Source organism: Pogona vitticeps, chromosome 13 (genome assembly GCF_051106095.1).
Source record: "Pogona vitticeps strain Pit_001003342236 chromosome 13, PviZW2.1, whole genome shotgun sequence".
Lineage (NCBI taxonomy): Eukaryota > Metazoa > Chordata > Lepidosauria > Squamata > Agamidae > Pogona > Pogona vitticeps.
The window spans coordinates 18,143,714-18,156,756 of record NC_135795.1 but is presented as its reverse complement, the minus strand read 5'-3'; the positions used below and the strand labels follow the sequence as shown (position 1 = coordinate 18,156,756).

General features: G+C 49.3%; 1 protein-coding gene and 1 long non-coding RNA gene across 2 annotated transcripts; one reads left to right on the top strand and one right to left on the bottom strand.

The window, feature by feature from the left end:
• Positions 1-2,250: 2,250 nt before the first annotated feature.
• On the bottom strand, positions 2,251-7,679 carry LOC140702496 (uncharacterized). The gene is made up of 3 exons (XR_013539092.1): positions 7,582-7,679; positions 6,344-6,461; positions 2,251-2,360 (listed from the first exon to the last, which is right to left on the bottom strand). It is a non-coding gene; the product is annotated as an uncharacterized LOC140702496 (long non-coding RNA).
• A 67-nt stretch (positions 7,680-7,746) lies between these two features.
• ELFN1 (extracellular leucine rich repeat and fibronectin type III domain containing 1) lies at positions 7,747-11,645 on the top strand. Its single transcript, XM_078381290.1, has one exon. It carries the CDS (start codon positions 8,172-8,174, stop codon positions 10,566-10,568), a length of 2,397 nt encoding a protein of 798 aa, XP_078237416.1. The 5' UTR covers positions 7,747-8,171; the 3' UTR covers positions 10,569-11,645.
• Positions 11,646-13,043: the final 1,398 nt, after the last annotated feature.

Here is a 13,043-nt window from a genome sequence, read left to right as displayed (position 1 = left end):
AACAGGCTCTTGATTTGTAGAGGTGCATCCATCACCAGCGTTCTCCTGCCGAGCTGAGAAATGTTCCCAGCTGGCGGCAGCTCTCTGGCCTGTGGGCAGCCGGCGCCTTAACATCCCCGCTCCATTTCCTGGATGGCAGGAGATGGGATTTAATAAATAAATAAATAAATAGAAAACACCCTTCCCCTGTTTTACTTTCAATCTCAAGCTGTTCCGGTTTTTTAAATGACAGCAGTAACGGTAGGGCCTTGTGGGTGGGTGTGGACTGTTGTTTCCCCCTGCTTTTAGTGTTGTTTTTAAAGGTTTCGGTGTTTTAATTTTGTGAGGCTCAAATTTAAATAGTCTTAAATATCTTCTGTGTTTTTTATACAGTTCTGTAACCTGCCCTGAGCTGCTATAATATAGGGCCAGGTTACAGATGTTTAAATAAATAGATAAATGTGGAAAGTTCATCGTTCACTGCTCAGCACTGGCAACGAAAGGATTTCAGAAGCAGCGTTGGGGAAAGTGTAAGATTTCAGTCGCGTAATGCATAAACGTTCCATTAACAGACACGGGGCCGGACTGCCAATGGGGGAACACTAGTAGAAAATGGTTAGCAGTTTAATTAAAAGTTGGCAAACTTTAGATCTGTCTCAGTAAGAGCTCCTGAGCAGACACGACAGCTAACTTTTTCAACAGCCTCCCGGTCTCTGGATTAGCCGGCTGATTCACTCCTGCATTTCTCATGCAGAATTCAATTAAATGCATTTCTCATTACACCGTAATTACACTGCATTGTAAGTAGAACATTTCCCTACCAATGTAGCGTCTTCAGTTGGGGTGACCAACAGGGAGGAAGCTGGGGGGAAGCTTTGGGGGGGGGGGAGAGAGGTGAGGGGTTTTCTCAGGAGCAAGGTTGACCCGGCTTTTTATCTCTCTGTTTGGAGGAAGACTTAGTCTGTTACACACTGACAACAACAGTGGCTTAGGCCATCTAATCCCTCCTTTACTTGACTTTGGGCTATTTTGAGCAGGAGATTAAAGGCGATTATCTGCATCACCTGAGATGTTGGCTTTTCTCTGGTCCGCACACTCGCCTCCCCTCCCGCCAGCCCTCAGCGCTCTGGTGTTACCCGCAGGGCTCCCTGAAACTCTGGAGGAGGCTTTCTTCCTGGTCCCATGGCAAGGCCAGCAGATGTGGCTCTGATGGGCAGCGTTGCGCTCCATTCTGTTGCGTGTGTGGGCGTGCATTTTATCTGTGGTCTGAATTGCCCTGTGTTGGGGTGTGTGCGCCTTAAACTATACCTCTTTGTTTTAAGCAAAATGGGAAGGATGTCTTTGAAAAGGTCCAGGAGGACAAAACAACTGAACAATAGTTGTCTTTTCAGTTTGGAAAAAACCTGGTCAAAACAAACATACCTGCGATGGTTGTTGTGGGTTTTTCGGGCTCTTTGGCTGTGTTCTGAAGGTTGTTCTTCCTGATGTTTCCCCAGTCTCTGTGGCCGGCATCTTCAGAGGACTGGAGTAGAAACTCTGTCCATGCTCCATTGCTGTTGTTGGATAGTTCTGAATGGCAGAACTTCCATATTTTGCAGCTGGCATGCAAGACACAGATGCAACACCCTTATTTTCTTACTTAGAAGCACAACCACCCCCACCCCAAAAATGTATAAACAAGCACTCCTGGAAGCTTAACCCCGCTTGTTGTCTTTGCGTGAAAATAGTCCATCCACACCGATAGGGGAGGAATAAGGGCAAGCACCAATACCGCACAGCTGCAAGGGAAATCTGGTGAGCACCTGATCTAGGCCAATGAACCAAAATGGATTCCACTTTTGTATCCTATCAACACATGGCACAGGTTGGAAAAGCTTCTGCGGTCGTGCTGGATGAGGGGATCTGAGCATTATGGTACAAAAAAATGTAACTTTTCCAGTCTTTCAGAAGAAATCCTCAAGTTTGTTCCCAAAACGTAGCCCTGGATTGAGGCCATACCTTTGCCTTGGAGTTAAGCCCCAGCAAGCTCTGAGTTTATCCCAGAAATCACAGAATCATGGCCTTGGAAGGGGCCTCTTAGGTCACTGGGTTCGATTCCTTCCTCAAGGCAGGGGCACAAATCGAAGCCGATGGGACGGATCCAGTTGGCTTCTAAGTAGACGGGTCGAGGGATGGCCCTGTTCTGTCCCCGCCTTCTCCGGTCACTCTCAGAAAAAGAAGGTGGGGAAAGTGGGGGGAAAAACGCCTCACCCTCTTTGGTGAGAAAGCAAAGGGACTCCCTGTGAGCAAACCAGAGGATATTTTTCTAGCTCCTCGTCCGTGGGTCTCGGCTGTGGCTTCGCGTGCCACCGGGCAAAGACGCCATAGCTCCATCTGCCAACCTGGAAATTAATAGGAATCATTAAACGGCAGAAGCAGGGGCGAGAAAGGAAAGAACAGGCAAGTGGGGCCCGAGGTTATTTAAAAAAAAAAAAGCAAAACACAACAAAAACACAACATAGCTATTTCTGCCAACAGAAAAATTAAAACTATTTAGACAGACAGCGAGTCATTTATTACTGCAGAGTTCTCGCTCCACCTGGGGTTTAAATCTCATTACAGTTTGTCCAAAAACAGATGTTACCCTTTTAGTGCTAGATTATTAACGATAAAATTCAATTCCTCCTGAGAGAGTAGGTGTCAAAGAGTCTGGTGTGGCGGATGGAGGGGGGGGGCGCCGCGGAAACAGCTTTGTGTTAAGGAAACTCAGGTGCACGCTGGGTAAAAAGTTTAGGCCAGCAACCAGTGGCCCGAAAGCTGATATTTCCCAGTGTTTTCTCACCCTCACGAAGAACGGCAATAAGTCCTTCAGCTTTCTCCCTGGTCTTGGAGAAGAAAGATGGAGAAGCGGTGGATGCTGCACTCTGACGTCCATCTGTCCTAGCCAAAGTGCTCCATCTTTGAGGATGATGGGACTCAGAGTTCAGGGTTTCTGGTTCTGCTCTAAATAAAGGCTGGCAGAGAGCAGAGCTGCCAAACTATTTTGGCCAGGTTTCACCAGGGTGCCTTTTTTCGCTTGGCTGTGTCTGTTTGTTTTTATTTTATATGTGTTTTGTGATGAGTGAAGGGTGATAAGAAACCCAGCCTCACTTGCTTTACTCTGGCTAGGGTCCAACAGAGTATTTCTACAGGGCTGTGTGGTTTTCAAAGCTGGTGACCTCCCCCACTTCTTCCTGAAGCGCTCCCTAAAATCTTGCCCCCCGGGGGGGCGGGCAGGTGACCCAGGGTTTTCACACCACACAGGGCTGGAGAAAGCCAGGGAGAAGCACACATTCTCCTGATGCTTGGACGTTGGCTCTTTACTAGACCCCCTCCCCCAAAGATCCACCAACGAGAGACAAGTGGCGCCAACTAGTGGCGAGAAAGGGGGAAGCAAATGCCAAGTGTTGGCTTGGAGGGGGTGGAGCCAGTTGGCCACCACACCGCCTAAGGCACACATTGGCGTAAGCTGGGATCAGGAATGACGGCAGAACAGCCCAAAGGGAGCGATCAACACCCCAAGAGTCTCAATGCCCTAGACGTGGAGGGATTCCACCCTTTGTGACATAGCTGTCGGGGCTCACCGTGGCCTGCAAGACTGTGGCAAGGCAGCATTCGCTTTCCTGGCGATGCTGTTCTTTTATCATTCGAAATCCAGCTGTTGTGTGTCAAAACAGAAAGCCAAAGTTGGCCAGGGGTCTGAACTTCCTTTCTCCCAGGGAACGCGGCACACGCCTGATGCCAAATGGAACATGTAGAGGGATTATTTTGGGGGGAAAAAGAAAAAGAAACAGAGAGAACACTGGAGATGGGATAAAGTATTTAAATCAAGGGTATTCCTGAAAAGCTGCAGGGGTTGAGGCAGAGAAAGCCAGCAGGGAGCAAATGATTCTCTGCCTCTTAACCGGACGCTACACACAATTATACTCAATGGCCTTCAGCCAGGTTACCTGTGGGCCATGATCTTGTTAGGTCTTCGTAAGCTAAGTGGCACAGAAGATGGCACACTTTGGCTGAGACGAGAACGGTAGGATTCCCACAAATGAATTCCTAAGCAGCTCAAGGTGTGTAAAGGTAACCCAGCTTGGAAGTGTTTTTACTACTCTTCCTTCTTGGGTCACAGAGGTCCTGGCCTCCCTGAGCTGCCCCCGAGCACCACGTCTGGCATCAGAGGCTGGCAGGGTGAGGCGTCCGCCTTGGCGGGTCAGGTGGCTGCCAGTCTCTCGAGCCTCGTGGTCTTGCTGGCTTCGCCTGCCACCCTGTGAGCCAGCAGGAACAAAAGGACAGAGAAGGCATTACCGTCAGCCGCCAGCCTTGTCCGCCTCCCTCCTCTCATGGCGGTCGGATGGGGTTGGGAGGGATGGGCATGCAGGACCCAGTGGGCGTGGAAAAAACGCCCAGGCAGCCACACGGCCCGTGGTGAGCAGGAGGTGTTTTCCATGAGGCTGTCTGGTCTCCTCCAGATGGTTTGGACTGCAAGTCTCCCCGTTCGTTGCCCACTGGCCACTTCTGTCCCAAGACACCGGGGTGGGGTGGGGTAGGGGGAAGAGCCCCTGGCACGACCCCCTTTATACACCAATTCAACCAACGGAACACGTGAGAAGCACATTGTGTTGGCCTACAAGGTGAGAGACACTACTCTCAGCTCCATCCAGGGTCCCAAGAGCCGATAAAGGGAAGGCGAAGTGCCTCCCCTTTACAACCCTTCCCTCCCACCTTGTTGCCAAACACCTTCCGCCTCCAGCCTTCCAGGTGCGTAACAGCTCAAACCTTCTGCAACGGATCCACGTGGAACATGGCGAGGGCGATGGGTCGTTGGTGGCCATTCAGGCCATTCTCGTAGCCCAGTCATTATCAACTGGCCAGGGAGACACGTCTGGAGAGCAGATGCTGCCCAGCCCATCCCCTCTTTCTTTCCTCACCTTCTCCTTTTGCTTTGGTTTGCTCTCTGCCTTTAGCAAGCCGTGAGGAGAGTGATGGGGTGCCCTAAAAACAAAACAAACCACCCTCCCTTCATATAAAAACTGCCGGAGAGCTCCACACTTTTTGGTATCTGGCTGAAGAGCCTCCTTGACAAGGGCTGGACGTGATGATCCAGAGGGTGCCTTCCAGCTCTGCTGTTCTAAAATTAGACTGCTGGCTGAATAGCTCAGTGGGTTAGGTCTCTGGCTGCAGAGCCAAAGGTTGGGAGTTCAATCCCCCCCCCCCCCGGGGCCTCTTTGACGGGCTGGACTCAATCATCCACAGGGTCGCTTCCACCTCTGCAGCTCTAAGATGGTGGTGGTGATGATGATGATGAGGTGAAAAGGGGGGCACTCACTTCTTATATCAGGATGCCCTACAGTGTAGAATCTGGCTATACGTTTTCCCTCTTCCTAACAGAGGAACCTTAAGACGGGACATTAATTCAGGTTTAGAATCGAGGGCCCCTCTCCTTTCAAATCTGCTCCAGGCAAAATCTTACCCAGCTTGGAGTTGGCCTAAAATGAAGGTGACCGGGGGGGGGGGGGGAGAGGAAGAGAGACAGACAGCGAGAGTGAAAGGAGGAAAAGATGATTGCCTGGGGGCCCCATTCCGTACCTGAGACATATACGAAATGGACATTCCAACCATTTGGCAGAAACTTCATCATTAATAAATGTTTGCTCTGCCATCTTAGAGATGTCTCCTTTGATTATTTTGCATGTAATGAATAGCCCCAGCTCGTTTTAACATTTGGTGCCTGCAAGCCAAATTCCGCTCCCCCCCCCACACACACCTCTTTTTTTTGCATGGTGAAACATTTATCATCCGTAACGGAGCGCTGCATCTTTGTTCGCTTTTTTGAAAAAGGCAGCTCCCTCCGTTCTGGAGAAACTGACCTGGGCAACAGTGAAAGAAGATCAGGGAGGAGAATCTCTCTCTCTCTCTCTCTCTCTCTCTCTCTCTCTCACACACACACACACACACACACACACACACACACACACACACACACACACACACACACACACACACACACACACACACACAGAGAGAGAGAGAGAGAGAGAGAGAGAGAGAGAGAGAGAGAGAGAGAGAGAGAGAGAGAGAGAGAGAGAGAGAGAGAGAGAGAGGGCTGGATGCAAGTAAAGAGGAGAAGCAGAAACCAATGACAGAAGGAAAGAGCCAAGCTAATTAGAGCTGCTTAACATGTAAGAAATGTATCCTGTCGGTGTATAAGTTTGCAGAGCAACAAATTAAAGGAACAGAATTACCTGCAATTGGTTACTCTCTCTCTTTACCTCTCTCTCTCTCTCTTTCTCTCTTCTGGCTATTGAGAGCATAATTGAGTTAAATTTCACAGAGATTTATAATGGCACTTAACTGTTTTGGTGGAATGGGTAATCAGATTTTTCAAGTTCGTTTTTAGACGCTTGGGAGGGGGCACCATGAAAAGAATTCTGCAGCTCCTCAGCCGTACTTTCTCCAGCTGTCCAAGGGGGCTGAAAAAGATGAATAAAAAGCACAAAGGATTCTGGGCATAGGTTTGGGTGGGAAGAAGTGTGTGTGTGGGTGTGGGTGTCAGGAGGCAGCTTCCTTGTTTATTGATAAACTGACCGTGGCGACAGGGAAAAAGGACCTGGGAACAAAATGACCACATAGCAGATTGTCATTAAAGCGTCATAGCATAGGATGTGAGATCCCGTGACTGAAAGACCACCTTTCTCAATCTATGTTGGACTACTAAACTCAACATCCACAGACAGCAATCAAAATTTGGGACACATCTGGAAAGAACATGATTAGGGAAGGCCATTCAAATGCCCGAGTCAGCCAGTCCTACAGTTTCAAATGTCAATGGCCACAATTTAACATAAGAGCAAACTCACATGTGATTTTCTCCCCTCTCATTTTTAACATACAGGCGTACCTAGGTTTACGAATTTAATACATTCTCCAGTATGTTACGTAATGCAAATATATATATATATATTCATAAACCGAAATGCGGATTGCCATAGGAAAGGGGGCGGCACTATAAACCTCCGGGCACAATGGATCCTGGGGAAACGCGCTTCGTACCGTGAACAAAAATCGTAAACCGAGGCATTATTTTCAATGGATTTCCATTTGTAAACCAAAAACTACATTAACCAAGGCATTCGTACACCGAGGTACTACTGTACATGAATTAGATTTGTGAATGTGCTAAAGCGTCGTGAACTATGTTAATCCTTTCTACTATCTGTAAATTTGTAAATCTTTAAATCCTCTCTACTCTCTGCAAATACTTCCCTTTACAACAAGAGTTGTAGAGGTAGCCTAGCTCTGCTTCAACTCCCTGTTCAGGATGGAAGCTGTCCCAACTACCAGCTGGGAACTTCCTTCCTGAACAGAAGGTTAGGACAGAGCTAGGAGACAAGGTCTTCCTAGTCAGGCCTTTTTTCCCCCCCAGAATGAGTCGCATCTGGTGTGTGGGTCTCTCCAGGTGGAACTCCCAGAATGGAGACCTATGGGATTTGAAGACCAAAAGAATAATTAAAAAATTCCCATTCTTCCTGCAGACGTTGTAAAAGGCAACAGTCAAATAATTTTGGATTTCTGTCATCAACACATACATACCAACACATAAGAGCATGCTGGTCTGGAGGGTTTTGGGTTTTTTTTCTTTGACCAATGCCATGAAATACCAATTTTGTCTCTTTGCTTCTTTGCTGACAGGAGATCCAAGGGACCCCAGCGAGCACAGCCTAAGGGAGAGACACGCAGAAAGCAAGCACGATGGAGGGGGAGCCTCGGCTTCCAACTAGTCCCGACGGCAAGAAGAAACCAAGAAGGGTCGAGAGGGAGGGAAGAGCTTGGGCCTGAGTCACAAGCTGCCTTCTCCGAAACCTCCTCCTCCTTTGGAGAGACTTTAAAGCAAGCCTGACACCATGGTGGAAGAGCCGAATGGCCCGGAGGACCTCTGCTGAACCTTCTGCTGGTGACACCCAGGAGGTCGTCCCTGAGCAAGACGCATTCTTTTTTAGCCCCCTTCTCCATCCGATGTGTCCCTTCGTGGTTCGAAACCATGAAGAGAAAGGAGAGAACGGCGCGGCTGCCCGAGAAACACTAGCCAAAGGCGGGCCTCTGCCGTAAGGGGGAAAGAACACCTGTCTCCCGACCTCCAGCAGACCACGGGTGAACCCCTGCCTCCGTGTGTGCCCTTCCAAATGGCAGGCCATCATCGGTGGGCGGCGACGTCAGCACTGTGCGCCTGCATGGCGGCCGTGTCCCTCCTGTCCGTGGGAGAGGTGCGGGCCGACTGTTGGCTGATTGAGGGGGAAAAGGGCTTTGTGTGGCTGGCCATCTGTAGCCAGAACCAGCCCCCCTACGAGTCGATCCCTCAGCAGATCAACAGCACCATTTTGGACTTGCGGCTGAACGACAACAAGATCAAGAGCGTGCAGTTCTCCTCTCTCAGCCGCTTCAGTAACCTCACATACCTCAACCTGACCAAGAACGAGATCTCGTACATCGAGGACGGTGCCTTCTCAGGACAGTACAACCTGCAGGTGCTGCAGCTCGGCTACAACCGCCTGAGGAACCTGACGGAGGGGATCCTCCGAGGACTGGGGAAGCTGGAGTATCTCTACCTCCAGGCCAACCTCATTGAGACTGTCACCCCCAATGCCTTTGGTGAGTGCCCCAACATCATCAACATCGACTTATCCATGAACAAGATCCAGCGGCTGGACAGCAACACCTTCCGGGGCCTGAACAAGCTCATGGTCTGTGAACTCTACAGTAACCCTTTCTACTGCTCCTGTGAGCTCCTGGGCTTCCTTCAGTGGCTGGAGGGCTTCACCAACATGACACACACCTACGACCGCATGCAGTGTGACTCCCCGCCGGACTACTCCGGCTACTACCTTTTAGGCCAAGGGCGGAGCAGCTATCGGAACGCCTTCGGCATGCTCTCTTCTCTCTGCACCGGAGGCCCCTACACCATGCCGCCGTTCGTCATCCTGCCCAAGAACCTGGTGACCACGGCGCCTCCGGAGAGCCCTTGCCCGGAAGAAGAATGCTTCTCCGGGGACGGCACCACGCCGCAGGTCTCGCTGCACACCCCTGTGATCGACCCAGGTTTGTATCCCACTATGAAAGTGAAACACGTGACCCACAACTCGGCCGTCCTGAGCGTGCAGATCCCGGTGCCCTACAGCAAAATGTACACCCTGGCCCAGTTTGAGAACGGCCGGTACAACGTCCTCGCCAAGCTCTTGAAGAAGAAAGAAGACATCGAGCTGACGGACCTGGGCCCGAACGAAGATTACACCTACTGTGTGATGTCCTCTAACCGCGTTTCGCGGTACAATTACACCTGCCTCACCTTCAACCTCAACAAAGAGAACAAGGAAGAGCCAATACAGAGCCCTTCGACTGCCACTCACTACATCATGACCATACTGGGCTGCCTCTTTGGCATGGTGATCATCCTCGGAGTCGTGTACTACTGCCTCCGGAAGAGGCGTCATCAGGAAGAAAAGCACAAGAAAGCTGCCATCAACATGAAGAAGACCATCATTGAACTGAAATACGGCCCGGAAATGGAGACAACCAGCATTTCGCAGCTGTCCCAAGGCCAGATGTTGGGTGGCGAGACCATGACCCGCATCCCTTATCTTCCCTCTGTGGGGGAGGTCGAGCAGTACAAGCTGATCGACAGCAGCGAGACCCCCAAGGCTACCAAGGGCAACTACATGGAGGTGCGGACAGGTGAGCAGCCCGAAAGGAGGGAGTGTGAGCTCCCGATGGCGCCCGACAGCCAGAGCTCTGTAGCAGAGATCTCCACCATTACCAAAGAGGTGGACAAGGTGAACCAGATCATCAACAACTGCATCGATGCCTTGAAATCAGAATCCACCTCTTTCCAGGGGGTGAAATCGGGGGCCGTGTCCACCGCCGAACCTCAGCTGGTGCTCTTGTCGGAACAGATCCCCAGCAAACACAGCTTCCTCGCCCCGGTTTATAAGGAGAGCTACAACCACCCACTGCAGAGACACCACAGCATGGAAGGTCCTCCGAAACGTTCTAGCACTTCTTCCAGCGGCTCCATACGGAGCCCCAGATCCTTCCGCTCCGAGGGCTCCGGCCACAAATCAGAAGCCAAATATATCGAGAAGACGTCTCCGACCACTGACACCATTCTCACTGTGACACCGGCGGCCGCTATCTTGCGGGCCGAGGCCGAGAAGATCCGCCAGTACAGCGAGCACCGGCATTCGTACCCAGGGTCCCATCAGGGAGAGCAACACGACAACATGGGCGGGCGCAAGCCTTCTTCCATCTTGGAACCTTTGACCAGGCCCCGCCCGAGGGACTTGGCTTACTCCCAACTCTCTCCTCAGTACCACAACCTGAGCTACACCTCCAGCCCCGAGTACACGTGCAAACCATCCCACAGCATCTGGGAGCGCTTTAAACTCAACCGCAAGCGGCACAAAGACGAGGAAGAGTACATGGCTGCCGGCCACGCCCTGCGCAAAAAGGTCCAGTTCGCCAAAGACGAGGATCTTCACGACATCTTAGACTACTGGAAAGGGGTGTCCGCGCAGCACAAGTCCTGAATCCTCAGCCTGCTTACTCGTGACTTAACCACTGGACCAAACAAAACAATCAAAAACCAACCAACCCATAAAAATCAGCAGCAGCTATTCTTTTTTTCATCCAGACTTGTCTTTAAAAAAAGAAAAATGAAAAACAAACAAGTAACTTATGAGCATCTATAACTATTCTATATAATGTATCAGAGAAAGAAAGGGAAAGAGATTGAGAGGGAGAGCGGAAGAAAGGTATTTGGTCACCATCTCACATTTGGTGGGATCCGCACCAAATTTGAATGGAACCAGGGGAACCCAAAACGCTTAAAAACAGTGGAGGAAAGATAAAGAGAATTTTGTTTTCTTAAAAGAAAATAGAGAGAGAAAGAGAGAGAGAGAGAGACAGAGAGAGAGGACAGAAAAAGAGGGGGAAAACCTGAATAAAAGTGAAAGCAAGCGAGCGAGCAAAACGAGAAAGAAAGGAGAGAAAAATAAAAGTGTAGGAGAGCCAGGCAGAAAACAAAACGGAGTACGGCGTAAGCACTACCGCGTCGCATGGCTCCTTCTTCTGTGATTTTTTTTTTTTGTGGACTCTGTGTACAGATTTGTCTTCTTCCTTTCAGTAACCAAAAAAAACAAAAAAAACAAAAGTGAACAAAGAGAGAAAGAGAGAGAGAGAGATTAAGGAGGAAAGAGAGGGAGAAGGAGAGGTGAATCAGAAAAAGTTAGCAGAAGGATTAAAAAAAAAATAAAACAGAAATCCTTTGGGCCTTTTGCAAATGGAGTCTTCCAGTTCAGACTATTAATTGCCTGAAGTCCCATTTGTGCATTTTTTTTTCTTTCTTTCTTTTATTGTTTCCTCTTTTTTGGGGTGGAAGGGTCTGTCACAATGTCGCACTGTAAAACTGACACCGTTCTATTGTACAGAGAGAGAGAGAGAAATTTCTATATTTGCAAATGTTTGCTGTATAATGAGAAAGAGAGAAAGAGAGAGGAAAAAGAAAAAAAATATTACATCTACTAAAAGAAATATATCTATATATTCACCTGTTTGTACCAGGTTTTAATCATGGATTTTAGAAAAAAGAAAAAAAAAACACTCTACCGCTGGGTTTGGTTTGAAGTTTTTTTATATATATAAAAAAAGTTTTGGTTTGTTGTTCGTTGTGGAAGCGGGGTGGGGGTGGTGTGTGTGTGTGTGTCTCTTGCTTTCCATGAATGTTTGTGACTTTTAATTATGGACAACTTCAAGTGCACTGAGAAAAAGACACATTCTGTAAGAGAAAACAAGAGTTGCTCTCGTTATTCAGGGGTCAATGGGACATGGTCTGGAAACAAGAAGAGGATGATGTGGCAGGAAAGTCGTTACGGAGGGCGGGTCTCTCTGGCAGTGCCACGGACCCATTTGCTTCAAAGGCAGGACTGTCCTAGAGGTGTGTCACTCCCCAAGGACAGGCAGTATGAACCATAAAGGCTTCATCTCTTACACCATGGTCTCCAACCTTGGGCCTCCAGATGTTCCTGGACTTCAACTCCCAGAAATCCTGGCCAGCAGAGATGGTGGTGAAGGCTTCTGGGAGTTGTAGTCCAAGAACATCTGGAGGCCCAAGGTTGGGGACCACTGTCTTACACCACCTTGCTATCCCTTATTCTCTCTCTTAGAGCTGTGCTGATGATTAGGTTTGGACCACCGCTATTCTGCTGCTGAGGGAATTCTGGCAGGGGTTGTCTGAAAACACCCATCAGCACACCCATAAGATTTGTCCCCCCTTGGTTAGGACCGTATGAACAGCCACACCGGATCAGACCACTTCAGACTAGCACTCTGCACCCAGGGTGACCAATCAGCTGAAGCCCACCCATTAAGAATGGGATGCAATCTTCCCTTTGTACTTTATGGATGTCTCCTCCACGGTTTTGAGACATCTAGGGATAAATCCAGTTCTCCGTTTCAGTTAGAGTGCCAATGTCAAAAAGGGTTGGCTTACCGAGTTTCCATTGATCAATAAGTATACTCTGCTTGGGTTTAACAGCTGGGTTTATCCCACACTGGCCTTGATCCAGAAGGTGATAAAACAGCCCTCATGACTGCGGGAGACCTTCTCCTTTTGGATTTGATTAAGCCTGCCTCTAATGTCAACCAAATGGACAGCCGTCACAACATCTCAAGGTTCAAAATCCCATAGTTTGCCAGTTGGTTGGAGGAAGGAATACTTATTTAAAAGGTGTCCTTAACCTCCCGCCTTTCAGTTTCACTGGACAAACCTAGATTCTAAGCAATATCATCAACCACCAAATTTGCGATCCTCGTGTGGGTGTGTGATGGCAGCGGGACGGAACACAACCTTTCAGGTAAGGAACGTCCATTTCCAGACGAAAGCAAACGCCATGTTGTCTGATGGAATCAACTGAAGAGAAGAACTGCTAATACACACACAGCTATTTCACTAACCTGCAGAACTAACACACAAAGCAGCAAAGGAGGGTCTACAAACACCTCCT

Excerpts from the sequence above, each read along its gene's own strand:
- ELFN1 (XM_078381290.1), top strand. The coding sequence starts at position 8,172 with ATGGCAGGCCATCATCGGTGGGCGGCGACGTCAGCACTGTGCGCCTGC.